Source organism: Callorhinus ursinus, unplaced genomic scaffold (genome assembly GCF_003265705.2).
Source record: "Callorhinus ursinus isolate GAN/ISIS: 27379988/994484 unplaced genomic scaffold, GSC_fseal_2.0 scaffold12, whole genome shotgun sequence".
NCBI lineage: Eukaryota > Metazoa > Chordata > Mammalia > Carnivora > Otariidae > Callorhinus > Callorhinus ursinus.
Window position 1 is genome coordinate 69,427,572 of NW_027397074.1, and position 27,799 is coordinate 69,455,370.

The window sequence follows — 27,799 nt, forward strand, 5'->3', positions numbered from 1 at the left end:
TGCTCTCTCTGACAAATAAAATAAATAAATAAATAAATAAAATGAAAGGAAAACAAAAACTTTCAAACAAATAAAAACAGAGAACATCACTAAAGGAAAATTTCAAAAGATCTACTTTGAGCAGAAGGAAAATGACCCTAGATCCTAGGTATATTCTCCTAGGAGGAAGATCAGGAACTGGGCTTGAGAGAACTCTTCCAGGGGAAAATCTGTTTACCATTCAGGTGTCTGGCTTTTATTCCTTTTTGAGATCTGTAGATTCTTACTCTCATGCCAACTCAGTGATGCCTTTTAAGAGTTACTAAAAATATGTTATCCAGCATTTTAGTTGTTTCACGTGGGCAGGATTGTTGGGGCATCTAAACCCCCCACCTGCAGGAGGTAAAAGTCCTCCAACAGAACTTCTTTCAGAAAACTCCGTGTCCTCAGTCTGTATGGAGTCCATGGTACCTCTCCTCATGGCATACTGTAGCACACACACCAGCTATATTTTTACAGTTATTGCATGCTCTTTAAATTAATTGTCTACTTACCCCATTAGAAATCTAAGGGCCAGGTCTGTTATTGCTCTCTGTTTTATTCCCACACCTTGGCAAGTGCCTGGCACATAGCAAATATTCAGTAGACATTTATTGAGTAAATGATTAGATGAATAATGAATTTTGAGCGAGAAGCCAATATTAGGTATTAAGTCAAGCAGAGCTGTGTGTCTCTGCTCCTAGTCCAGCCATTGGAGGTACTGCCGTAGGGCTGGTGAATTCCCACAGAACTCTGCTGTGTAATGTGATAGCCATTAGCCGCATGTGGCTATGTAAATTACTGCAATTAATTAAAATTAAATAGAATAAGAAATTCAATTCCTTAGTCACACTGGCCACATTTCAAGTGGCTAGTGGCTATCCCATTGGACAGTGCAGACATAGAACATTTCCATTATCACAGAAAGTTCTATCGGAAGGGCTGCCATAGAGTTCTCAAGAATTCTGAAGTGCCCTTCTCTCTTTCTCTCTCTTTTTTGCTCTTGCTCTCGATCTTTCTCTCTCTCTCCCTCTCTCCCCACCCCTAAACCAAAAAGACAGGGATAGTTGTCTTATTATTAGTGACTTAAATGATGCTTTTGAACAAGAAGATGCTGGGTACTTTTGGTGACTAGCACCATCCCACTTTTTTTTCTTTTAAATCCCTGAGCTATTGTTTACTAGTACACTCTTTTATTCCTATGTCTACTAAAGCTGAATGTTACTTGGGTGGAAAGCCTAATTGCTTTCTTTTCTAGGTCCTTAAACCCTTTGCTAATGTTTCTGTCTGAGAGTTCCCAAAGCCAGGGTTCTAGGAGAGTTTGGCATGTCTGAACAGCTGAACCACAAAATAATGGAGTAGGTCCGGCGGGGTGTGGGAGCAGGGCATTCTGTCAATAAAAGAGCTCCCCTCTCTGCACACATGGCCAGTTAATTGGCCATTCTGGGAAAGGATGGATGGGGAGGGGGGCTTCTGAGAATCGCCGGTGACAGTTAAGTGGCCTTTTGTTGACGTCCTCTGCTGAACAACTTTGTTGGATTTAGTCTCTGCTTTTCCTCGGCCTCCTGTGGATTTTCTGTTAGATTCATTTACCATTCAGGCATCATCTTTCACTCTCTCCTTCCAATATGACTGCTTTGTGTGCTGGCCTCGGCTTTATTCCCGCTCTTCCCAGATCATAAAGGGGGCTGTGTGGGGCTTCGGCAGGACCGAGAAATTGACTCTGCTGTCTGTCGAGAACCATAATGATCACACGGAGCTTGGTGTCTAGCAGAAAATGCACTACCTGCACCAGCCTACTGGCGACCGGCTGAAGATCGAGGAAAGGGAGTCTTCCCCGAATTCCTTCCCATGCTATGTATCTCTTTCCTTGGTTCCCCTCTCCATTCCCTTCTGTCCGCCTTCTCCCTGCTGCAACTCAAGTCGACCTAAGATGCAGCCGTGACTAAGCGTTAATGCTCTTGAAATAATACATTCTATTTTGCAGGCTTGGCCAAGCCAGTTCACCCAAGTTGTCTCATCTAATACCCCCCCAAACCCCTGTGAGGTAGGGAGGGGAGGTGTTATTAACCCTATTTTCCTGATGAGTAAACTGAGATTTAGGGAGATTAGGGCAGTTGCCCACAGTCTTTTAGACAGGAAGTGAGCACGAGGCCTCTGTCTAAACCCAGCATTCTTTCCGTGGCGTCCACACCCTTATGTGTGAGGAGGACGTGGCCCAGGGGGAGTGTGAGTGGATGGGGAGGGAGAAGGAGAGCAAAAGAGAAACGTTCCATGAAGAGGGAGGAAAAGAGTGATTTCCTTGGGCCTCTAGCTCTTCTCAACTTTCTACGAAGATGGAGGATTTGATGTCCACCAGAGGCTGGCCCAGCAAACCTCCAGGGAGGAAAGAAAGCCAAGAGCCTCGTCTTCCTTTTTCCCTCTTTCCTCTTCCCAGGAGGGCATTGGCCTAGCAGTGGGGAGGGGTGGCCCTAGCTCTCCCCGGGCCCTGCGTGTGGGAGTCACACGCTGGGTCTCCCCCGAGGGAACCTAACGCCCATTCTCAGGCCGGGCCTGCCGGCCTTTAGGTGCCGCGTTGTTTTGAGGCCTCGGCCATGCCTGCCCACGAGGAAGGCCCCTGAAGCTCGCCTGAAGGAAGAAGCATGCAGGGCGCCCCTGGAGGAGGCGTGGGCCCTGGCCCGTCCCCTGTGGACAGGTGGATGCTCCTGGTCTTCAGCTTTATTCTGGCAGCAGCTTTGGGCCAAATGAATTTCACAGGGTGAGTGGCTGTTCTTTAGTGCGGGGGGTAGTGGCTGTGGAGAGCTTGGGGACCAGGTGTGTGTGTGGGGGGGAAGGGGGAGGTGGCTGTCCTACTGGGACCTGGCCAAAGTGGAGGGAGTCGGTCCCTTAGTTCCCATTCAGGTCCATAATCTCCCATGCCCATGCTCAAGGGCAGGACAAGCAGCTGTGTTATTGTCCCTCCCCATGTGAGTTCTTAATCGGCAGCCCATGGGGAAGCTTTCAGGGCTCCATGAATCCCCTGATTCTTGATTATATGTAAAATTATTGGCCTATCTACTTTTTTTCCTGGGGGGAAGGTTTATAACTTTCCTCTGATTCTTAAAGAAGTTAGTAACCGCCAGAAGACTATGTCTCCCTGCCCTAGGGATGCAGTATTGTCCCCCTGTGAATAACAAGAAGCCCTAGTGTCTCACACCAGGCCCTCTAGGGACCTGTTTCTCAGCCTCCCAAAGATCATGCAAGGTGACTACTCCATGGTATGTCCACAGTGGTGATCAGAGAGGGGGTTAGTGAGGGGCTTCATCCTCCCAGATGTCTGAGCCAGCCAGGGAGGGAGCCGGCGCCATCCCAGGCAGCAGACCCCGGAGGTCACAGCTCCTCCAACAGGATGGGAAGGGGCTCAGCTTCTTCCCAAAAGGTAGCATGAGGCTGATCTCCCCTTCCGTGTCCTCAACCTCTTGAGAGAAGACCGGAGAGGGCCCAGGGTTTGGACAGATCACGGCCCCGGGCCCTTGTATGAAGAGCACTTGGGGCCACAGTTGGTCTCCCCTGTCCCCTGGATCTATGCCTTTCTCCCCTTCATTCCTTTTGTTCTCCAGCCCTCCTCCATTCCCCGCAGTTCCTTTCCCGTACTTCCTCCCCCGTCTTGGCTCTGGGTTCATCAGGAGCTCTGCCAGGCTTTCTTTAGTCCTTTAGGTGGTCTGTCCTCAGGCTGGAGCGGCCCCTATCCCAGGCTGAAGGACTTGTGTGCTTCCCAGAGCTACGCATCCTTCTGCTCAGGGTCCTCTGGCCTCCCAGCCTTCCCGCCAGGTGCCCTCGGCCTGGTGTCTTCTCACTCCACCTCCTCCAAGCAGCCCAGCCTTCCAGGAAGCCCTCTCCGCAGCTCCCTCTGCCCTCCCTGTGTCTTTCCAGAGACCAGGTTCTTCGAGTCCTGGCTAAAAATGAGAAGCAGCTTTCAGTTCTCAGGGACCTGGAGGGCCTGAAGCCCCAGAAGGTGAGGACTCCTCAGGGCTGAGGAACACGTTGTGAACTCTCTTATAGTGGCTTGCACTATGTGTAAAATTATTGGCATATCTACTTTTTTTCCTGGGGGGGACGGTTTATAACTTCAGCCCCTCGCCTGCTCCCCCCACCCCAAGCCTGCCCGCCAGACAGCTCTGCCAAAAAGCACAACACTGTGGAAAATCACATGTGGCTCCTCTTCAGGAAAGGTTGGGAACACTCGCTCAGAAGGTTGGGTGACCCTTCTTGGCTTTCTCCTCTGTCCTAGATGGGGGCCTGTTGAGCAGACCCCGTCAGGGGCCACTTCGCAAGTGACTGGAATGTCCCAAAGCCACACGGGAAGCACATAGGTCTCTGGGTGGGACGCCATGCTGAGTGCAGCCTGGACACATCTGTTTCCCAACTGAAATGGCTTAGCTTGGCAAACCTGTGTTTTATTTGGGTTCGTCCCTGTCAGGCTGAGCATTTGTTTCCAAGAACATTGTCCTCTGCAAGTATTCCATGATGGAAAACATTCTCTTCAACTGTTAGAATAGAAGAGTTTTGTTGGAGGGCTGTTGAAACAACCAGATATTTCTGGAGGTGGCCCGCAGCCCTTGTCCCTGTTTGTTTGAGTACCCCTCTCTCCCAGGATGCATAACACTTTATAACAGTTCTCTCCGTTTTACAAACTGGGAAATTTGGATGACATGGGAATCCAGATTGGGTGCCTCCCACCTCTCTGGGGCTTGGGGACAGTGATGCCTCCCTCTTCTGACCAGAGTTCTTGTCCATGTTCATGTCCCATATGATGAGCTGTCTCACTTTTAGCAACTGTGTAGGGCTCTTGGGGTCCAGGTGAGGTTGCAGTGTGTCGGGGAGACTGAGAGATGAAGGTGCTTGGAATTACGGAGGGGAGCTCAGTTCGGGGATTTGGTTTGTTTGCCCCTGTCTTTCTGCTTGGCTTTAGGGTTCTCATTTTGGAACTGGGGCCCTTTTAACCATGTAAGAGAAGACGATCACCTGGCTCCCTAAGGTGCCTAGAGGATGGTGAGTAAGGACGCATGATAAATGTGTCTATTTTCCTTTCCTTTGTGACCAAGGTGGACTTCTGGCGTAACCCAGCCAGGCCCAGCCTCCCTGTGGATATGAGAGTTCCTTTCTCGGAACTGAAAGACATCAAAGCTTACCTGGAGTCTCACGGCCTTGCTTACAGCATCATGATAAAGGACATCCAGGTGAGGTCCTGCCCCAGGGCTGCGGCTAGGGGCCCCCGTTCCACATGCCTTTCTGGTTTGGGCCCGACAGGGAGGAAAACAAGCCAGGGCTAACAGTGGACATCTTGTTTCTAGAGTTCCATCTGCATTCTTGTGAACCGGCTATGGAAGGAATGAAAGCTCACACTTATCAGAGAATATTTAAATCTAGGACAGAGTCCACAGGGGGAGGGTCTCCTAGTGTGATAATGGCGGCCACTTGTGGGCGAGTCCTCTTGGGGAGGGATTCGCAGCTCACGGCCAAGGAGGAAAGCCGGGAGGAGGGGGCAGGAGGAGGTAGCTCAGGTCTTCCTAGGCACGAGGAAAAAGCAGCTCTGGATGCCTCCCTTGGCTTTTCTGACTGTCCCTCCTGTCCTTGTGGTGTCTCAGCCATCCAGTATCAGAGAGTTCCTTCACTCCAGAGAAGTGGGAAGAGGTGAAAGAAACTTAACTGTGGACCCGCTGTGGTTTCCCTCCCAACACCGGTACGGCAATGCTCTCAGTCCTGGGCGCCTCTCCCAGGCAGGACACTCCCAGGGCAATAGCTCTGGGAGAGGTGGCTGCAGACCCGCCCTCGGGTAGGGCAGAGGGAGCCTCCCTCCCGGCCATGCCAAGCTCCCCACCCCCGCTGGTCAGCACACCTTACAGAGCCTTTTCTGAACGTCATGGCATTTTATTTCCACTGTTCTGTCTTCACAAATATCCCAGGGAGCCTCCTTCCTACAGCTGTTCTTGGGGGCGCCACGTGCCGGTTAGGCCTCTCTGGCCGCACCCCTCTGCAGATGCTGTTGGGGGCCTGCAGAATCGTAGCCACCTAGATGCCCCCCCAGCCACACTGTGACACAGCTCATCTCTGAGGGCTGGGAGTGTGGGAACCCGGTCTCCCGGCCGCACAGACTTGACACCACATGCCAGGGGATAAACGCATTAGGAACATTCCTTTCCCAGGCAACCACAGGGCTGGGCCACTTAGGTCCATTCAGAGACCTTTATCCCTCATCAGGCACATGTGTTTGCTGCTCAACGTGGACGGGTGGGCTCTTTCTCTAATTAATCCCCCACAAACCAAAATGGGGAAACTCCCGCAGACGAGACAGGATGCCGCATCAAAAGAAATAGCACTCACTTCTCATCTTTAGCCCAAGCCTGAATTTTAAAGTTTGCGTTTCCCTGCTTGCCCTGGAAACCCCTCAGGATTTGGCAAACAGATATGAAGAGGTCTCTCAAAATTTTCTGTTGATTTCTGCACATCAGGACTGGCCCCAGGGGCACCTCTGAGCCTGCCCACCAGTTCCTTTGGAGCTGTCATCCCCATTCTCCTCAGCCTGTCCCCTCCTGTCATCCTGGGCCTGGAATCCTCGGGGTGGGGGGGAGATAATGCTTTTTACTCCCTCTTAGTAAGATGCCCTGGACTCTCAGCCCTCACCCAGCCAGGCAGGATTTTCACCAACAACTCCCTCTGTCTGCACTGCATCAAGCTCTGATGGTCATACTTAAGATCCCATTTTGGATTAGAGGAGCTGGGGGCCCCTGGGGGAGGCTGCTGTGTTGAGTTGATTTGTGGTGATGAGGGGGAGGGTGTCCAGGAGGAGAAAAGCTCAGAGGTGCTAACAGGAGGGGAAGGCTTTGCACCACTCAGGTTGTTGGCCTCCAGCCTTATGTTTCAGTTATTGATGCACAGGCCGAATTTCTTCCGATTCTTCCGAACCTTCTCAGCTGCGGTGTTTGGCATAGTTTCTCTTGCACGGTGGGCCCTCAACTGTCGCAGAAATTACTCTATTGGCAGGTTCAGAAAGAGCATGCCCAGACAGAGACCTTGCTATTATGTTGGTCTTTGTCTCCAGAGCCCCCTCTCCTGAGCCTCTCAAGGTCCAGGATCAGGCCCGTTGTCTTTCTTTATACCCTACCTAGCACCTCTGAGAGCACCTGCCACTCGGTTGGGGCTTAATAAATTTTAGCTGAATCAATGGATGCGGGGGAAGGAAAGAAGTGGAGGTGTGTTTGCTGGACAGTACCAGGCTGAGAGGGAGAGGGAAAAACCTTGGTGCGGGCTTTTGCTTTGGCCAGAGGCGGAGATTTTTGAGGAAGGGAGGTGCCCCCACCCCCCACCCCCCAGCTGTGATCATGGGGCTGCGTGAGGTAGAAGAGGTGGGTGCATTCATTCCACCCACTGGTGCAGAGATACCTACCGTGTGCAAGGTGCAGGAAATACAAAGATAAGAACTCTGGTCCTGTATCCAGGGGCACCGGTGTCATGGGGGTGGGGAGCGGAGGGGAGTAAATCAGTGATTACAATGGAGTGGATGAGTGTGCTGATGGAGTGCAGCAGGTTGCTATGGGAGCGAGGACACGCGGCTCTCAGAAGGCAGTAATTACGGTGCGGCTGAAGAGCAGGCGAGGGCGGGGGGGGGGGGGGGGGCGCCGGCGGGGGAAGGGGGCCCCCCCGATTGGCGATGAGACCCGACCAGATCACAAAGGGCATCCTCTGCTGGGTGATGAGGTCGAGATTTTATCCCGAAAATCGTGGGGGAGCCATCGGAGGGCTCTGACAAGATCAGATTTGCATTTAAGAAAAATCCCTCTGACAGTGACAATGTTGAGTTGGGGACAGGAGCAGGGAGAGACTGACAGGAAGGAGGGTGCTGAGAAAATGGGCCAGGCAAGAAATTATCTGATTCTGAGTGAGCTCGATTTGCATTTAATTTTTCTTCACCTCCCCGTTTTTTTCAGCCTTTTGGTTTTGGTGTAGTTTTTTTTTTTTTTTTTTCTCTAGGATGAGTCACCATGGAAAAGCTTCACTTGAGCAATCAGCTCTGTGGATTTTAATGGCTTTTTTCTGATTACAAAATTAATAAATATTCATGTTAGATAATTTGGAAAATAGGGGAAAGCACAAAGGAGAAAACAAAAACCACCCGTGCTCTGAGCATCTAGAGCAAAACACAATTTAGCGTAAATATTGCTTTGCCAATCCACCCCCCCCCCACAGCGGATCATTCTCATTAGCATACAAATATAGAGGTATTTCTTTTGCCCTAAAAAAAATCTGCTCTTGATCCCTTCTCTCCACCTCCAGCTATCTATCACCCCATTTCTCTGCTTCCGCACACAGCAAAACTCCTGGAAATATGGGCTGTACTTGCCATCTCCATCCCTCTCTTGGGGCAAACCATCCACCCCTCATGTCACCCAAACTGTGTCATGACCCACAGCTCCTAAGTCCAACTCAGCGGTCAGCTGTGAGTGCCCATTGTTCTTTCACCTTTCAGCACAACTGGTCACTCTCTCCTCTTTTGAAACATGTCCTGTCTTGGCTTCTGCCCTCTCTTGTCTTATCCCACCTTACTGGCTGCTCCTTTTCATGTTGTTTTCCTGTTTCCCAGCTCTGTCCTTTGACCTCTCCTCTACCCCTTCATCCGGGATCCCGGTGTTGACTACCTTCAGCCCCCTGAAGGTCCCCATACTTAGAGCTCCAGCCTGACTCCTACATTCAACCCGAACTCTAGCCTCCTATGTCCCACCACCTCCGCCCCATTACCACCTGCCTGCTTAGCTAGTGGGCGTCTCAGACTTCACTGTTCCAACCTGAGTACCACCCCCTGCCCGACCCGCTCCTCCACAGCCTTCTCCGTCTCAGGCAATGGCAACGCCAACCCTTCTGGTCACTCAGACAAGGAGCCTGGAGTCATCCGTGACTCCTTTCTCACATCCCACATTCAGTTTGTCAGCAAATCCCATCAGTTCTCCCTTTAAAATGTATCTGACCATTCCATGCTGCCACCTCAGGCCAGTGCGCCATCAGCCCCACCCCTGGATTATTCCAGGAGTTTTCTACTGCTCTTCCCAACTCCACCCTTGCCTCCTGGTTGCCCAGTCTCAGACCAGCATTCAGAGGGGTCCCTTAAAATTATTAGTATTACATATTGTATTCAATGATGTCACTTCTCTGCCTAAAACCCTTAATGACTTCCCAACTCAGAGTAAAAGCCAAAGTCCTTAAAATGGCTACAAGGCGCCACATGATCTATGCCCCACTCCCACATCCCCAACTGCTCTCCCCTTGCTCACTCTGCTCCAGGCACCTGGACCTCCTTAACGTTCCTTGAACTTGCCTGACCCATTCCTGCCTCAGAGCCCTTGACTAGATTCATACCTCAGGGCCCTTTGCCCTTCCTGGTCCGTATGCCTGGAATGCTGTTTCTGCAGGTATCTGCATGACCTCTTCCCTCACTGCTTTCAAAACCTTGTTCACAGGTCACCTTTTCACCTTGTTTTAAGTTGTACCCTTCTCCTACATTCCCCAATTCCCTCCCACCTTCCACTGCCTCACTTTTCTCCTTGGCGCTTACCACCTTCTAGTATCCTATCTAATTTATGTAATTATGCTGTTTATTGTCTGTCTCCCCTGACAGACTGTAAGCTCCAGGAAGGCAGGCAGTTTTCTTTCCTTGGCTGCCATATCTTTAGTACCCAGTGTGTGCTCAACAAACACCTGTTCACTGAAATAAGAGATTAAAAAAGTGGCCATGACGGTGGCTGGGGCGGGGTTGGGCAGCAGCCCTTAAAAGGGGAGGAGGCCAGGCAGGGATGAGCAGGAGAAGGCAAGGGAGGACAGCAGCAGGCATGGGCAAGGGCCTGAGGGAGAGGCAGAGTCTGGCTGCTCCAAGGGTGCAGGGAGAGAAGGCCTGGCCCTTCTCTTGGTCCTGGGAGGGGGGCCTTTGCTGACTGACCGTTAATGGGGGCCGTCTGCCATCCAAGTCCTCCAGATACCACTTCTCTCTGGAGGACTCCAGATTTCCCAGTCATGCCTGGTAATGACTGTTCCACCACAGAGTCCGGGAGTTGCCCCCAGGATGACTATTGCCCGGCCTTCTTCCTCCGGCTCCTCATAGCTGAATGTTAGGCAACGGTTCAAGCACTTACCGATTAACCCTTCTCATCCTCACGAGAACACTTTAAAGAATGTGCTCAAGTGTGTGATAACATGACCCCCGCTTTATGAAGGCACACAGAGATTAATACTTTGGTAAACTGAGGCACGGAGAGATGAGTGACTTGCCCGTCCGTGATGGTGTCAGGATTCAACCTGAGACAACCTGGCTTCAGGCCCTGTACCCTCTCTGCTCTTGTGCCATCTGCGGCCTCAGCAGTTGCCGTTGTTGGTGGTGTGGGTGGGTTTAACTTTGCCTTTTGGGCAGTGGGGCCACCACTCAGCCTTGACCTCTGAGGGGGTCCATTTGGCGAACCCCAGATCTGTAGCCACCGCCATGTAGGTGCGGACTGCGGTTGCGGCCCACCTGGAGGAGAAGGCCGGGGGCATATAAGGAGAGGTGCCTGCTACTGTCACAGAGCGGGAGTGGCTGGGGGGTGGGGGTGGGGGGCGAGACGCTCCCCATCCGCTGTTACCCGGAGCCGTGGCCATTTTGCGTCTGTGGCTGGAGTTCAGCTGCCGAGCGCCGGTTCCCTTCAGGCGTCACCTTCACCTTTCCGGGGCCTCCCTCGGCCTCCTGCCCTCCTCCATCCTGGAGGTGCTGTTCTCTGCTCAGTGTTCCCATCCTTCCTTACCCCTGTCATAAATTAATTCACACCAAGGTATTACTTTCCTTGTCAGGTTATGGCTTCCAGGGAGGCAAATGGCTTACTTCTGAGCTGTTTCTTTTTCTCTCTGAGAAGCCTGACAGGGCTGTCATTAGGCTTCCCTGAGCCTGTGGCAAGACTGCATTCTTAGTTCTCTCCGCTCCTTCCCCGGCCCTGTGAAGGGAGCAAACATCTGTGTGGTTTTCAGGCCAGCGTAGATTAGTGTTCTTGGAACTGGGGCCCAGCTGTGAGGGCTGAGCATTCCCAATCTGTACGCGGGTCTTGTCTCCATTCACAAGCCCGTGAGGGTGTTTGGAAAGTTATTTGCAGTTCGGTGCTGATTTCCCATTTGCCCCCAAGCTGTTCTGTGGAACAAAGAACAGCCTCGTGGGAGCTGTGTTCCTGTGGGCATCCCTGGGGGTCTGTGGGAAGAGCTGGGTCCTCTGGTCCTGTCTTCCCAATTTCTCCTCCCTGTCCTCCACCCTCGCCCACCGCCTCAGGCCCTCCACCAATTCCCTAGGCATTCGGATGTACGGACCCTTCACTCCTGTGGGGCCAGAGGGGGACTTCCGGGTGCACCAACCCAGGCTGCTTGCCCCCCTGCAGCTGCTCTCCACAGCTGGTCGTGCCCGGCCCAGAGTGACGTTAGGGCACGCATTGGTCATGGTGGGCTGCTGAGATTTCCGTTGGGTTCCTGGGAGAAGACAAGTCCCTTTTGTTAGAGCTTCCCAGGGTGGTGCCTGTGCCAGCGAGGATCAAGGCTCGTCCGGCCTTCCCTCACCCCACCAGCAATCCCAGCTTTGCCCAAGTGGGAATGTGCCCAGCCCAGCCCGTTCTGCCAGAAAACATTGCAGTCACCATTGCCTAACAGGCAGTCGGTGCTCAAAAAGAAAAGAAAATGAGGTCCAGGCATTGCTCTCCAGTCCTACTTTTAAATCTGCGAACTTGAGGGTTGTGAGCAAGCTGACTGGGGCAGCGTGGGGGGCAGGTGGTCACTGGGCGGCGGCCTTATCTGCAGCAGGGATGGTGGAGGCCAGAGTCCATGGCTGCTCCTTTATTGTAGCCACTAGGGGTTTTTATTTTTGTTTTAGTATTATTTATTCATTTAGAAGATCATACGTATTTTAGTATAAGCATGTTGCCAGAATGTAAAAATAGAGAAAATTTTAAAATGGCTTAAAATCATAATCTTTCTATTCTAACAGGCATTGTTTACATTTTGGTATTTTTTGACATTTTAGTGTCATGTTTTCCTATGCTCGGGGTATTGCTTTTTTCATTATTTTAAAACACTTTTTTATTTTTTTAATAATTTTTTATTGTTATGTTAATCACCATACATTACATCATTAGTTCTTGATGTAGTGTTCCATGATTCATTGTTTGTGCATAACACCCAGTGCTCCACGCAGAACGTGCCCTCTTTAATACCCATCACCAGGCTAACCCACCCCCCCACCCCGCTCCCCTCTAGAACCCTCAGTTTGTTTTTCAGAGTCCATTGTCTCTCATGGTTCGTCTCCCCCTCCAACTTACTCCCCTTCATTCTTCCCCTCCTGCTATCTTCTTCTTTTTTTTTTCTTAACATACATTGCATTATTTGTTTCAGAAGTACAGATCTGTGACTCATCAGTCTTGTACAATTCACAGCGCTCACCATAGCACATACCCTCCCCAATGTCTATCACCCAGCCACCCCATCCCTCCCACCCCCTCCCACTCCAGCAACCCTCAGTTTGTTTCCTGAGATTAAGAATTCCTCATATCAGTGAGGTCATATGATACATGTCTTTCTCTGATTGACTTATTTCACTCAGCATAACACCCTCCAGTTCCATCCATGTCATTGCAAATGGCAAGATCTCATTCCTTTTGATGGCTGCATAATATTCCATTGTGTATCTATACCACATCTTCTTTATCCATTCATCTGTCGATGGACATCTTGGCTCTTTCCACAGTTTGGCTATTGTGGACATTGCTGCTATAAACATTGGGGTGCACATACCCCTTCGGATCCCTACATTTGTGTCTTTGGGGTAAATACCCAGTAGTGCAATTGCTGGATCGTATGGTAGCTCTATTTTCAACTGTTTGAGGAAACTCCATATTGTTTTCCAGAGTGGTTGCACCAGCTTGCATTCCCACCAACAGTGTAGGAGGGTTCCCCTTTCTCCGCATTTTAAAACACGTTCTAACTGCAAGAGTAGTATGATGGACTTTTATCTGTTGTTAACATTTTACACATTTGCTTTTGCTTGGTCTCTCTGTATACACACACACACACACACGCACACACGCACACACACGGATAAGCATACCGTTGACCCTTGAACAATATGGGTTTAAACTGTGTGGGTATACATGGATTTTTTTTTTAATATAAATATAGTACAATACTGTAAATGTATTTTCTCTTCCTTATGATTTCTATTTTTAAAAAGGTTTTATTTCTTTATTTTGAGAGAGAGAGGGCACAAGTGGAGGCAGAGGGGGAGGGAGAGAGAGAATCTCAAGCAGACTCCGCACTGAATGTGGAGCCCAACACGGGGCTTGGTCTCATGACCCTGAGGTCATGACCTGAGCCAAAATCAAGAGTCGGACGCTTTTTTTTTTTAACTTATTTATTTGACAGAGAGAGACACAGCGAGAGAGGGAACACAGCAGGGGTAGTGGGAGAAGGAAAAGCAGGCTTCCCACCAAGCAGGGAGCCCAATGCGGGGCTCGATCCCAGGACCCTGGGATCATGACCTGAGCCGAAGGCAGATGCTTAACAGATGAGCCACCCAGGCGCCCCCCCAAGAGTCGGACACTTAATGGACTTGGCTACCCAGGAACCCCTCCTTATGATTTTCTTTTCTTTCTTTCTTTTTTTTTTTAAGATTTTATTTATTTATTTGACACGGAGAGAGAGGGAGAAAGCAAGCACAAGCAGGGAGAGAGGCAGAGGGAGGGGAGAAGCAGGCTCCCCGCAGAGCAAGGAGCCTGATGTGGGACTTGATACCAGGACGCTGGGATCATGACCTGAGCCGAAGGCAGGGGCTAAACTGACTAAGCCACCCGGGCACCCTCCTTATGATTTTCTTAATAACATTTTCTTTTCTCTAGCTTGTTTTATTGTAAGAATACAGTGTATAATACATATAACAGACAAAATAATGTGTTAATCATCTGTTTATGTAAGGTTTCTGGTTAACAGTAGGCTATTAGTAGTTACGTTTTTGGGGAGTCAAAAGTTATGTGTGGATTTTCAACTGTGTGGGGGTCAGTGCCCCTAATCCTCTCATTGTTCAAGGATCAACTGTATATTCCTGTAGATATGTATATCTATGTGTGTGCATATATATATATATATGTCTATCATGCATATTATAAATAATATATGTGTTTATTATTCTTATTAGCCTTAGGGTTTTGATAGCTAGCCAGCCTTAAGGAACCCAAGGCTAGGAATAGGGTATCTGGGTTCTTACCTCACCTCTGCCCCTTATTGACTTTGCCACTGAGTCCCTTCACCTCTCCAATCTGCTTTATCTCTAAAACATGAATAGTTAATTCCTACCCTGTCATTTGGTCATCTGACTGGATCAACTGAGATAATGAGTATAGGGATGCCTCGTAAACTAAAAGGATGCTCTGGCCTGAAGCAAGGCATCACTAAGACTGACTGGGTTGCAGAGCTCAAACCGGGGTGACTTTGGGGGGAGGTCTTCAGCCTTCACAGCTCAGTGGCCCAGGCACTTCCCAACTTGCCCATGCTGCAAGTCAGCACAGAATCCTGGGGTGTCTCTGTCCAATGTAAGGGTATGAGCTTGGGGTGAAGGGCACCTGCCCACCTCACTGAGTCCCAAGCTGGGAAAAGTGTCCCAGAACGATGCAGGAGGGCAATCCAATCCAACTACATGCCCTCCCTGTGGTCAGTGGGAAGGAGCACGTAGGGACTGAGTACCAACTCCAAATGACACCTGCGGACATTGCTTTTGGCTCACCTATACTTGTGTTTCAGAGGCAGTTAAGAAGGTGAGTAAAAGACCATTGGCACATTAATCCCATAATTATTTGGCCCTGCTTAGTCCACAGCTGGTTTTCCAGATGGCCTGGACGTCACTTGTTAGGCTATTTCCTGTGGGTAGAGTGGCTGTTGTGGGTCGGGGGAGCCCTCTGCTCCTCCAGGAGTACATGGTTCAGCTTGGGCCTTGACTCAGCAGTGTCCCTAGAGGACCAGTAGATCATGAGCACTTTTCTAAAACACTTTCATATCCATTACATTTATCCTATGATATGGGCAAGGCAGGTTCTCACTGTCCCAGTGTTCATGCTGATGAAACTGAGGCCAAGGCCTCACAGCAAGTTGGCGGCAGACTTGGAACACAGCTCTCCGGACTCCTCGCCCTGTGCTCGCTTGGGAAATGGCGGCACGAATGCTGGCTTGCCAAGCAGAGTCACCTAGCTACCAGCGTCTCCTCCTGTTGTGCAGCTCACACTCATGGTGGCTTGTTTTCCTGTGTCAGTGCTGTCTTTGTGCCTAGCCAGCTGAGGCAGGGCTCAGGGGAGGCGGGCCTGGCCCAGTCCTCCCCTTCCCTTCCAGTGTGTGCTCTTGTCTCCTAGGTGCTGCTGGATGAGGAGAGAGAAGCCATGGCAAAGTCCCGCCGGCTGGAGCGCAGCACCAGTAGCTTCAGCTACTCCTCTTACCACACCCTGGAGGAGGTAGGTCTGTCGGCCCAGTCAAGCTCTGGGCTCTGTTGTCCCTTTGGGCTCCTGGGGTCTCCAGACTCGGGCAGAAACTGATGAAAGACTGAGGTCTGAGAGAGAGTGTGAGCCGACACTGGGGAATGCAGAGCAGACACTGGGAGAAAGACTCTCAGCTTCCAAGAAGTCCAGAAGCGAGGATTCAGAGAGAACTGTGGCTCAACAGTGCCGCCCGGGGTAGGTGTGGGACAGAGTAATGGGCCTGCTAGGCAGGATGCTGAGGTAGGGACGCGTCACTTGCAGGGGGTGTCGTCTCCTTAGCCAACACTGAGGCTGGGGATTCAGGGGTCTCGACCTCTTCACAAGCATTTCTGGTGTCAAGGGGCCCGAGCTGTGGGTGCTAGGGTGTAGCAGGGGCAGGAAGCCAGGCATCTTGGAGAGCCACTTGGTAGAGTAGAACAGAGTTGCCTCGGTTGGAGAAAATGCTTGATCACAGTGACAGCCAGCTAGGGCAGGTGTGACCAACTGTGACCGGTTTATAAAGGAGAACATAGAGATGCCCAGTCCAGAAAGAAACTCAAGGCTCAGGTCCCATTTTCATGTAAAGGACATAGTGATACTGGTATTGCCCACTCTCTGACCGTTACTCCCTGTTTCACATGGCCTGTAATAGAAAAAATACATTTTTCCCCATGTATTTGGTAATTCAGTTATATACATACATTCCTCTGTATATACATTGATAGAGGAAAGGAAGGGGTTAATATGGCCTGTCAATGTGTATTAGTATCAGACATAAATAATCCTGCCTTCAGAGGGCTTAGAATCTAAAAGGGCCAAGAAGACCCTAACAGCACTGCAGGGTCTGTGGGGTCTGTCAGATAGACTCAGTGGGCCCAGCAAATGGAAGCAAGAGAAACTTCCACCCTGAGAGAGCCTTGCAGGCTGACCCTGGGGACTGAGTGACTGATCACGCGCGAAGGCTTAGCTCTGGGTGTGGTGAGTGGCCTTCGAATCCAGGCCGACTGCAGCTTATTGCCTTAGGCCTGGTGGGTGTCTTTGATTTGGGCAGTTCTCCATCTGGGTTCTTTTAGATCCTCAAGGGAGGTGGGAAAGCATTCAGGAGGGTGGGATGAGGGAGGGAGAATATCCGGGGAGACCCTGGGGTTTGCCCCTCCCTGCCTAAGTGCCTGTCTGATATACATCATTTCTTGCAGATATATAGCTGGATTGACAACTTTGTAACTGAGTATTCAGATATTGTCTCAAAAATTCGGATTGGCCACAGCTTTGAAAATCGGTCCATTCTTGTCCTGAAGGTAAGAGCTGGTGGTGTTGACCACTAGACTCTACAGTGAGAGCCTCCGGCATAAGGTTGAACTCATGTGGGCTCATGGCTGGGTGGGAGTTGTAGGGACAGAGAAGATGTGTATCCTCCTGCCCCGAGGTGACCCACAGCTCTGGGGTTGTGGTGTTCAGGGCCCCACCCTTGTAGGTATGGGCGGGCGACAGTGCCATGACCCGGCATATCCTCGGTCAGGAAGTAGGTGGGAGGGTTGCGAAGGAGATGGAACTGCAGGGTGGCGGTTGTGTCACCCTGGTCTTGGGATGTGAATGTGGGGGAGCCGGCTTTCTCCCTATTCCCTTGGTTGCGTCATCTGTTAAATGGGAAGAGAGGTAAATAGAGGGCTCATTTCCAAATGACTGAGGTCGTCTGGCTCAGGCAGCCCCTCAGATAGGCCTGAGTCTGTGGGGACCTCCCAGCCCTTCCCAGGGGCCACTGGAAACAGAGTTTGAGCAAAGTTGGCAGCCACAATGCCCTTGGTCATGAGTGGAAGCAGGATAGGTAGGAGTGTGAAGCACCCCCCCCACCCGGAAAACAATTCCTAGCATGTGCCCTAAAGGGCGCTTGGGAGGTTGGACCCCACAGGGCCCCTGACACCCAGCTCTCAGAGCAGACAGGCACTGTTGCCCTCAACCCTGCCCCGGGAGACTCTTCCAAAGGGCCAAGTGTCCTCCTCTCTCCCTTGGGATGTGACCTCCTCTATCTCTGCCTTGATTTCCCCTGGTGGCTGGGCGTGTTCTCCCTTTAATGTTGTCTAAGACCTTGCTACACAAAGTGTGGTCCTGGCACCTGCAGCAGCATCCCCAGGAGCTTGTCAGAAATGCCCAACCCCAGACCCCTCCCCACACCTACTGAGAGTCTGCATGGTAGTGAGATCCTGGGGGATTCATGTGCCCTTTAAAGTTTGAGAAGCACTAGTTGAAGGAAGCTCTGTGCTTCGGGCTGGATCACTCCACTCCCCACGTGCACAAGCCCCACTGCGCCCCAGGGCCCCCACACTTCGTGGACTCAGGCACAAGTACCTGCACATTCAGTCCCCGGCCTGGGCCCAGAGCGCCACCCCAGGTGGTGCGCAGACCTCTGGGGCCTGCTCCTGGGAAGCCTAGGGACAGCCCTGCAGCTGTCTCAGTTCAAACTTGTTTGGGACCTTGTGCTTTTACCCAGTTCAGCACTGGAGGTTCTCAGCGCCGGGCCATCTGGATCGACACTGGAATCCACTCCCGGGAGTGGATCACCCACGCCACTGGCATCTGGACTGCCAAGAAGGTCAGCGCAGATATTGGGGGTGGGGCAGGGGTGGGGACTGTTTGACTATTTCGGGGTGTCTCCAGTTGAAAATTTATACTGGGTTTGTTTAAACGCAGAGGCTCTCTCCCCTCCTGTCCTTTGGAACAGTTGCCGTGTGCTCTGCCCTTCTTAGCACAGTGCCCACACCCAGCCTCTGCCTCCTGGTTGTTTAAAATCCAAGCCTTTCATTCTGCACAAAGAATGTATCTGATGGCTTGATGCCACCCCTGCCTGCAGCCACTGGCTGTGCAAATGCCCTGACCCACCTTAGAGCAGAGCCCGGCAGCGCCTCCCATCCCTTCCAACCCTCCCCCATCCCCACTCTGCCCTCGCTTGCAGATTGTCAGTGAATATGGCAAAGACAGCACCCTGACAAACATACTGAATGCCATGGACATCTTCATGGAGATTGTCACCAACCCTGATGGGTTTGCATTTACCCACAGCATGGTGAGGGCATTTGGGAGGGAGGGAGAGGGGCAAGGGTCAGGGTCAGCTCTGGGGGGGGATGCAGAAAAGGTTGCCATGGCTTTGGGAAGCTGAGCTGAGGTTCCCTGGGGGCTGGCCGGTGACTCGGGTCAGCTATGGCTCTTGCCCTTCCACCCCTGTCCTGCTGCCCGGGAAGGCCACTGCTGGCAGCCTGCACCTGTCCTCGGGCCTCTTCCCACATCCTGGCTTTAGTCTGATCTGCCGTCCTGGCCCATCCTCATGCCAGCCGCAGCCTGCCCTAGAGATTCCTTCCTTTTGCCGCTCTCTGTCCTGCCAGACCCGCCTTCTTAGGTCAGGATGTCAGAGGCTCCCACCCCTGGGGAAGGGGTAAATGTCACCTGCACGGGCTTTTTCAGAACCGCCTGTGGAGGAAGAACAAGTCCACCAGACCTGGAGTCTTCTGCATTGGTGTGGATCTTAACAGGAACTGGAAGTCAGGCTTTGGAGGTATGGCAGTCTGCTGGACCTGGGGGCAGGGCTGGAGGAGGACTTGGTCCTTGGCACGTCTCCCACACGGTCAGGTTATGTGGACGCATACCTTGGGAGACGGGGTAGTTAGCTAATGCAAGTGAGTCATGGACGGGGACAGACAAACACATGCCTAGGATTGGCCGTGCGATATGGGGAGAGGTTGCACATGCGTGGTCAACATATGCATATGTGCAGGCTCCATGGGAAACACGGGAAACAGCTCCTTGCAGGGGGAACCAACTGCAAGGGTCAAATTCTAAATATGGTAGGGGAAGGTACAAGATAGTCTTCAGGTTGTACCTTTAAGAGATACAAGATGGTCTTGCTGGTTGCTCAAAACTCAGTTTTTATGCCCTCCCCTGCAAATCCCTCTAGCCCCTCCTTGTAGGGAGCCCACCAAAAGAAAATGCCTCCAAACTCATTTCCTGAGAGCCAGGACCTGAAATTTGCCCTTTCAGGAGGCCAGAACAATAGTTTTAATATAGAATAAGCCAATTTCTTATCAACTCTGACTTGAGCCTGGTTTTTATTTTTTGACTTAGTTGCTTTGTAATCCTGGGCTGATGGCCTGGTGCATGTCTGCAGGGTCATATTGTTCTAGGCAGAGGTGGGCAGCTTCCTCCCAAGTTCCTTGGTGTTATTCCTGATTATCTCCCTTACCATACCAGGAGAATAGGGACTAGATGGGGAAACTGAGGCCTCCAGAAAACCTAGAGACCATTATGTGGATCCTGGGAATGCAGCAATTGGATGGGTGGCATGCTAGGTCTAGCCAGGACAGGTTGCATGGGCCCAGCCTTCAGGCTCCAGATGTGGCACCCACTACACTGGGGTGGGGTGGGGGGTCGGAGTTTGGCTCCAAGGAGACAGTGCCATTGCTGTTGAAAAGCAGATCCACAGATGGGAGGCCAAACCAATGAGATAGAACATTCTAGATCTTCCCATCCCTTTGAAAATCTGGCTTCTTTCAGTTGGTTCTCATTGAAAAATCAGCATCTGAAGCATCCAGACCAGTCTCAGGCAGCTATAGGGCTCTATTCTCTCTTTTCCTGGCCTCTCAGCCCGTGGTGTTGTGGGTGGGGGTTGTCTGAGAATCCGGTGCTGTGTGTGTAGCTGCTTGTGTAAGGGAACACAACCGTGTAAAAATGGGTGTTTTCACCTCCAAATGACCAGACACTTGCCCCGAGTGGGCATCCATGTGGGCCCCTCGGAACTGGCTGAAGCGGTGCCCACGGACCCCAAGATAAACTGGCTAGCAGAAAGACAAATCATCTCTTAAGGAAAATAACTTTTTTGTGTGTTTCTCCATAGGGGGCAGGAGAGGGGGGAAAATCAGTAATATACACAATAAAAAAAAAAAATATGGGAAAAAAAAAGCCCAGGGGGGACAAAAAACTCCCATAATCCCACTACCCAAAGATTACTGCTTTTAATAATTTACCACGTCCTTCCAGAGATTTCCCCTTGCTACAAATTACATTTTCAGAGAAGGAAAAATAAATAGCTAATGAATCCATTAGCAGGTACTTGTGACACAGGCAGGCTCAGAGGACTTGGACTGTGAACGTCAGAGAGAGGCAGGCAGCTAATTCCCATTTGGTCCGGGGAAGATTAGTTTATGCTGCTTAGCTCAAACCAGAACTAATGGCCTGAAGTGTTTCTCCATATTTGGGCAAAGCCACCTGGTCGTTGGCAGGGGAACCGCTTTCCCCGCGTGGGCTGCAAACGCAGACAAAGCTCTCAGCCTCCCCCGCTCTGCTCATCTGTTGCTGTTTGTCATTCATCAAGTGGAGCAGGTGCAGAAGCTCCCGGCAGACACAACAAACAGGGCCGCTGTCCAGCCTGTGGGGCTGCTCCTCACCCTCGCTTCCTGCAGACACATCCCCTTCTAGCCTGGGTCCCCACCCCAGGTGGGACCCCGCAGACCAAGGGGGGACGCACTCCCCGGTGACAGAACCGCCTCTGGGCCTGCCTGCGGACAGAAATAGTGTGTGCCTGGGTTGGTGACTCAGGCGGGAAGATTTTGTTTATGGTTTTATCATTGCCTTAATTTGATTGCTGCATAATGAGTCATCTGTAGACCATCCCTCCCACTCATGCCGCCCTCACCTGCACTCCCCGGGGAGCAGTGGTTTGCTCCAAGCCTAGCGCAGCATCTCAGCTGGTCCCTGGGCCAGCCCACAGCCCAGCCCTCCATGACAGGGCCCTTGGGGAAGGGAAGAAGACCCAAGAAGAGGCTAAGAGGAAGGAAAGAGATGGAGAGCAAAGAATCTAGGAGATGGGAACCAACTAAATTTGTGAACAAAACAGAAGTTCAGCTCCTCTCCCCTAACTGAGGTCCCCAAGAAGAATTGCCAAAGGCTCTTTACATCTGTGGCTCCCAGACCAGTCTCAGGCAGCTATGGGGCTCTATTCTCTCTTTTCCTGGCCCCAAGTCCATGTTGCTCCTGGGGCCACGGTTGTGGCAAAGCTTGAGCAGATACTCAGTCTGAGCGCTCAACCGCCCCAAGCCTTCGGCCTGGCAGTGGACAGTCGGCAGAGAAGGGTCAGCTCGAAGGGGTCGCCGCTCGTCGGGGAAGCCAGGGTTGGAGACCTAGAGTTTCCTCTGAAGGCAGCCCTGCTTTTCTAAGTCCTTGGTCAGGACTTAAGCAAAGGGCAAGCCAAAGGAGCTCTCTAGAAGGCCCACAGAGTTGCTGAGTCATGGTGTGAATGCACTCCTCTGATGTATTAGACTAGGGTGTGCAGCAGTGATAAATGCCATCCAAATCTCAGTGGCTGAACACGGTAAAAGTTTATTTTTCAGGCACACGAAGTCCAACGTGGGTAGGTGACTCTCCTTGGCAGCTTTCTTCCGACTGTGACAGAGGGATCCAGGATGCTTCCTCCATCTAGAGTTTTTTGCTCCCAACCACATAGACAGAAGAGACTGTGGAGAAGTCATGCCTGCTCTTAACAGCCTCAAACTAGAAGTGACCCATCATTACTGCTCACATTCTCATTGGTCAGAAGTAGTCACATGACCTCAAACAAACTGCAGAGGAGGCTGGGAGATGTAGAGGAATACCTGGATGTTTTGTGAACATTGTCTTTCCCAAACCTGGGAATTCGAACCCTCTGGATGGTTTTATTTTTCTTCCAGGAAATGGTTCTAATGACAACCCCTGCTCAGAGACTTATCGTGGGCCCTCCCCTCAGTCGGAGCCTGAGGTGGCGGCCATTGTGGACTTCATCACTGCCCATGGGAACATCAAGGCTCTGATCTCCATTCACAGCTACTCTCAGATGATCATGTACCCTTATGGCCACTCACTGGAGCCGGTTCCAAACCAGAAGGAGTTGGTGAGATTGGCTGCCTGGGGCTTGGGGGAGGCATCAGGCAGACCGCCAGAGGTTCAGGCCCTCACTCTGAAACAAGGGTCTGGACCAGTTGACCCCATGTTAGGGAGGAGGGGGAGAGCTTGTTGTTCTCACATGTGGTCAAGTTCAAAGCCAGAGGGGCTGTGCTCCCTTCTCATGAGAGCCATCTGCACATTCAACTTCCGGGTTTCTCAGCGGCTGGTGAGGGTGTGGGAGCGTGGGGAGCCCCAGCCTCTCACCCTCTGGATGCAATCTCGCAGTACAATCTTGCCAAGGACGCAGTGCAGGCCCTGTATGAGGTCCACGGGATCGAGTACATTTATGGCAGCATCAGCACCACCCTCTGTGAGTGAGCCTTCCCCTGGGTGCTGCTCTAGGCCCCACATCCACCTGGGGTTGGGCAGGTGCAGGCTGTTTGCTGACTGGCAGGGCTGGTTGGCCACAGGGCAGTGCCGTAGATCTAACTGAGCGGGGTCAGAGCTGCTGTCCACATCTGAATAGAGGGGTGAGTGGTGGTCCCCAGAAACAGGCAACTCTTTCTTTGCAGCATTAATTAATGCCTGGTTCCCAATGTCTGGCTTACTGTGATGTTCCTTGAAGGAGAAGATCCTTCTTGAAGGAAAGCTCCTTGGTGGCCTCAGGGAGCTTTCTTTTTGCTGGGGCAGAGAATGGGGAGGGGGGACAGAGTGTGGCCCAGGTTGACGCTGGGGTCAGAAGGTGTGGTGTTGTCTGGGGTGAGTTGGGGTTTGGCCCCCAGGGCCCACTTTCCACTCAGGATACTTCTGCACCTTAGGACCACACCCTGTTCTTTCTTCTGGGGGCATTTCTTTGCCCTTTTATACCCAGATGTGGCCAGCGGGATCACTGTCGACTGGGCCTATGACAGTGGCATCAAGTACTCCTTCACCTTCGAGCTCCGGGACACGGGGAGCTATGGCTTCCTGCTGCCGGCCTCCCAGATCGTCCCCACGGCCCAGGAGACGTGGCTGGCGCTTCGCGCCATCATGGAGCACACCCTGAATCACCCCTACTAGCAACACCACTCAGGGCAGAGCAGGAGCATTCATTCCCTTCCCCAAGGCCTGGGGCTCCTCCTGAAACCCAAGTGATACATGGTCCTCCCCACACCCTTACCCTGACCCCTTAGGAAATAAATAACAAGTTTGAACAGGCTTGGTGGCCTCTGGTGCTTTGGGCTCAGCACTGAGGGGACCGGGGCGGCTTGAAATGCCTCTTCACTCCTCAGGAATTCAGGAGGATCAGGGGGCTAGCAGCCCTTAGATTTCGTCCTCTTGCAGCGTTCTCCAGGCCCAGAGCCGATAACTCACTCTCTGGGAGCTACTGGATACACACTGTCCCCTTGGTGTTTACATTCTGAGATGATCCGGAAGGCCCAGTGTTTGATCAAAAGGAGTGGGGCTCCAGTGGTGGCATCTCCGGCAGCCCGAGGGAGAGGTGGGTACGGACAGGCACATTCCTTCTCTGCCTGCTTCCTTTCCATGCTGTGTAGCAGGGGAGGGCCACATCTCGGAGGCCCCGGCTTGGAGGACCCCGTTCGCCCCCTAAAGGAAGGTGAACACCCTCACAGTCTCCCCTGGTCCGGGGAGCAGGGTCGCAAGCCAGTCAGAGCCAGCACAGCAAAGCACCACCCACCCAGGGAGAGGAAATCCTCCTTCCCCCTTCTCTCCACCCACGGTCACCACGCTGGTCGGGCACCGAGCAGTGAGTCGAGGCCAGGCATTTGCTAAGCAAGCACTTTATTTAAGGGAGAGAAAGGGACGATATTTTGAGATACAAATGAGGTGCCCCCACCCCATCCTGAGGCTTCCTTACAGCTTTTGCCTTCCTCCACCGCTGGGGAGCAGGGGTCGTGGGTCTCTCTGTCCTGCCCCCAGGGGAAGGCAGGTCCTCTGAAGAAGCAAGCGGGCCACTGAAGAGCTGAAAGGGTCTGTGTAATTCTGAGGCAGAAAATAAGACTTTCATTGGCAAGGGCCAGACTTTTGTTGTTTTGGTCACAAAAGAAAAGGATTGTGGGACCCGTGATTTGGCCCCTGCAGGACACAGAGCACAGGGTTTTACTCTAAATCACGGAGATGGAAGAAAGCAGGGGGAAAGGAGAACGAGTCCCCCTTTCTACGTGCCCTGTAAAAGAAGACAGGGGTTGACTCAGTGGGAGGCGGGGATCAGCGGGGATCAAATCTCTAGGTAAGGCCCATGTCCAACATGGCAACTGAGCAGCAGATGAACAAGGGCTGAGCAAGGGGTCTAGAAAGGTCATTAAAATGTATCCATGGGTATACCCGTATGGCTGGGTACACCTGAGGAGTGCAGCTACTGGGAGCTCTGAAAAAAGAAATAGTGAGGAGGCCTGGCGTAGAGGCAAGAAGGCTAAGCCCAGGGGCCACGGAGGCACCGGGGCCAGGGGATGCCTGTGCCCAGGAGCAGCTGTGCCAGGAGGAGGCCTGAGGAAGTCAGGGTAAAGAACACCTGAAGAACCCAGATCATCTCCAGGGGAAGAGCCAACAACGGGGGAGGAGAGCATCCCGATTCGGGCCGCGGTTCCTCAAGAGAGGCGGAATTTTTTTTTTTTTTTTTTTTACGCTGGAAGCGATTTGAGCGAGCTAGAATTTCCAAGCTAACGTCTTCTGCTATTAGTGGAAATATGAGACCATGGGCTGAATTAGTATAAGCTATAGACAAATAAAGCAAGTTATACCTTTGCACACTGGAGTCTGTGATTATAACTTTTGTACCCTCTGCGCAAATATTTTCATTTCATCCTCTTGGGGCGGATACTACCATTATTAATAAGCTTGTATTTCAGATGAGGAAAGCACGATCATGATTCGGAGAGGTTTTAAAGGCCACATGAGGCCACATGGATGGGAAGTGGTTGAGGGAGATTTGAACTTGGGTGTGTCTAACTCCCAAAACCACTATGTCGCCATTTGTCCAAGCGTGATGTGTGACCACACCTGTAGCGGAGTCCACGGGGAGTCGTTTAATGTGAAGGTAGTTCCATTCCCAGACTGAAACAGAATCTCTGGGGTGTACCCCCCGAATCTGTATTTTTACCCTCTGCCCCAGGAGTTGTGAGGTCCCTTAAAGGCTGAGAACCACCTGCTCTCCTGCCTCCCAGAAGAACACACTTGAGGCTTCCTGGGGAAGTTGGGGCTCAGCATCTCCACCCTCTGCCATTATCCATTAGGGCTGAATGTGGTTACAACAGCGGGAGGCTGGTCATCCTTCTCCAAGATGTTCCTAAGGGGCTGCCTTGGCCCTCACCTAAAGCAGTGTGGTCTGGAGACCACCGGCATCAATACAAAGTCTGGAAATACAAATTCCCAGGCCACCCCAGACCTACTGAACCCAAATCTCTGGGGATGGGACCCAGGTGATGCTAATGCCACGCTGGAGAGGCGTTGCCCTAGAAGCAGGAGTATCTGGACCCTGATGGGTTTCTCAGTAACAACAGTGAAAATAATAAGCTTTTCTAGCACCTAGCCAGGCATGGTTCCAGGTGCATTACAGGATTCAACACATTGCCTCCTCACAGGTCTAAGAAGTAGGACTCTTACTGTCTTGATTTTCAGATGAAGAAGCTCAGACTCAGCGTGGTAGCTAAGGGGCATCCAGCTAACTGAGTGGCAGTCATGCCCTGAGTCGTGCCCAGAGCCCCTTAGGACCAAGGGCCAGGAACTTGTTCTCATAGTCATGTTGGTAAGACCTGTGTACAGCCAATAGACTCATGAAAGTTGGAGCTGAAACTGCTTTACAGAAGGGGGTCTTCTTGAAAGGCAACTTCCTCTTTAAAATCCTTCAATGAATTAACCACCCCCCGCCCCACCCAAGATGCTACATGGCTAGCCCTGGGGACGTCTCCCACTTTGCCTGAACACCTTGCTCATTGGCCGCAACCTCACCAGCCTCCTCTCAGTTCCTTCCCAACTGGAAGCATTTGCACATGATGCTCCTTCTTTCTGGAACGTTCTCTCCTCCCCCTCTTGCTCCAAATGGCCCACTCCTTAAATTTTTCCCTTCAATATAAATTCCTCACCCCAGTCCTTCTAGAACCACCCATTAGAAGTGGATCTATTATCCTCTTTTCCAAGGCCTTATGTATTTCCGTGATTACAATGATAATTAATTGACTTCTTTGTTGATTTGTTTCTGCCACTAGTTTGGCTGCTCTGTGAGGGTAGGGACCATGTTTGGGCTCTTCAGCCTCACTCAGCTCCTGTCAGGTGCACAGCAGGTACTCAGTATTTGTGGAAAGAGTGTTTCTCCTCCTGGGCCTCATACAGATTAGTACTTAGGTTTAGTATCAGGTGACAGAAACCCACCTTACTGTGGCTTAATCAGATCGGGGTTTTATTTTTTTCATGGACTAAGTTGCCTGAGGTGGGCAGAGCAGCCCACCTGACTGAACGTGACTCCTTGAGGCACTGGGGGCCCAGGCCCCTCTGGCCTGGCCTGTTTTGCTACACCCCGTCATGTGACTGAATTCCAGGCAGGAAGGGCAGGGGTGAGCCCGCAGCTGGCTGGCCCATCCAGGGACTTCAGCTTACACTCTGTCGGCTGGGGTTGTGTCAGGTAGTCAAGCTCAGCTGCAACGGAAGCTGGAAAATCACCTTATAGTTGAGCACGTTGCTGCCCCAAATAAAATCAGAGTTTGGTTGGTAAGGAGAACGGGGAGAATGGGTATTGGAAAGACAGCCGGCTGTCTCCAGAAGCTTCTCTGAAGGGAGAGAAGATCTGAAGGGGTCTCTGAATCCGTTTCTTTGCTCTAGTTAAATTGGCTGACTTAACCATCAAGCCAGAGAACTTTCCAGGGTCCTTTAAAAGCTTCTGGTCCAACCCCCCTCCCCTTAAAGTTATAAAGACTGGGGGTCTCTGGATCATTGAACTTCTGTGTGGCCCTACATGAACCTAACGGCTGAGAGAAGACTAAAGCCAGGGGTCTTCCTCCTCTGACTGAAGGGTCTCCTCAGCAAGCCCAGGAAGGTGCTGGCTGGAGGGGTTTAAGTGTATCAAGTAAAAGCTCAAGACTTAAACATGCAAGTCTTAGAGATACTACAGAAAACCTCTTTTTCGTAAAATCTGAACTTTTTTTTTTGTTTTTCATTTCTTAGGTATATAATGCTAAATAGGAGTTCAGTTTTTCTACATTCTGCTTGGTTTTTTTTTTTTTTTTTTCCTTTCCCCTTCCAACAAACTGCTCTTTTTAGGTATGTTTTTTCATCCTTTCACCAGTAAAATTTATGAGCATTTATTTAAAAGAAAAAAACATTGGAAAAACTGAAGAGAGAAAGAGTGATTATACATATGG

The 27,799-nt window shown here is 51.4% G+C and overlaps 1 protein-coding gene across 5 annotated transcripts; it reads left to right on the forward strand.

Moving 5' to 3' along the window:
- Nucleotides 1–973: 973 nt before the first annotated feature.
- Nucleotides 974–23,643, forward strand: CPA5 (carboxypeptidase A5). Of its 5 annotated transcripts, none has more exons than XM_073899200.1 (12): nucleotides 974–2,065; nucleotides 2,565–2,776; nucleotides 3,931–4,012; nucleotides 5,103–5,237; nucleotides 15,441–15,539; nucleotides 16,739–16,840; nucleotides 18,031–18,132; nucleotides 18,493–18,603; nucleotides 18,999–19,089; nucleotides 22,253–22,452; nucleotides 22,731–22,815; nucleotides 23,317–23,643. In XM_073899200.1, the coding sequence occupies exons 2-12, from the start codon at nucleotides 2,661–2,663 to the stop codon at nucleotides 23,502–23,504; spliced, it is 1,311 nt and encodes a 436-aa protein (XP_073755301.1). In that variant the 5' UTR covers nucleotides 974–2,065; nucleotides 2,565–2,660; the 3' UTR covers nucleotides 23,505–23,643. The 5 variants fall into 5 exon arrangements, with proteins under 5 accessions (XP_073755301.1, XP_073755304.1, XP_073755302.1 ...); XM_073899203.1 differs by having other exon boundaries at nucleotides 23,264–23,451; XM_073899201.1 differs by lacking the exon at nucleotides 22,731–22,815.
- The last annotated feature ends 4,156 nt before the right edge of the window (nucleotides 23,644–27,799 follow it).

Coding starts and splice junctions, on each gene's coding strand:
- CPA5 (XM_073899200.1), top strand. CDS start 2,661: ATGCAGGGCGCCCCTGGAGGAGGCGTGGGCCCTGGCCCGTCCCCTGTG. Junction 16,841..18,030: donor GGTCCATTCTTGTCCTGAAG/GTAAGAGCTGGT, acceptor GCTTTTACCCAG/TTCAGCACTGGAGGTTCTCA. Junction 18,604..18,998: donor TTGCATTTACCCACAGCATG/GTGAGGGCATTT, acceptor GGGCTTTTTCAG/AACCGCCTGTGGAGGAAGAA.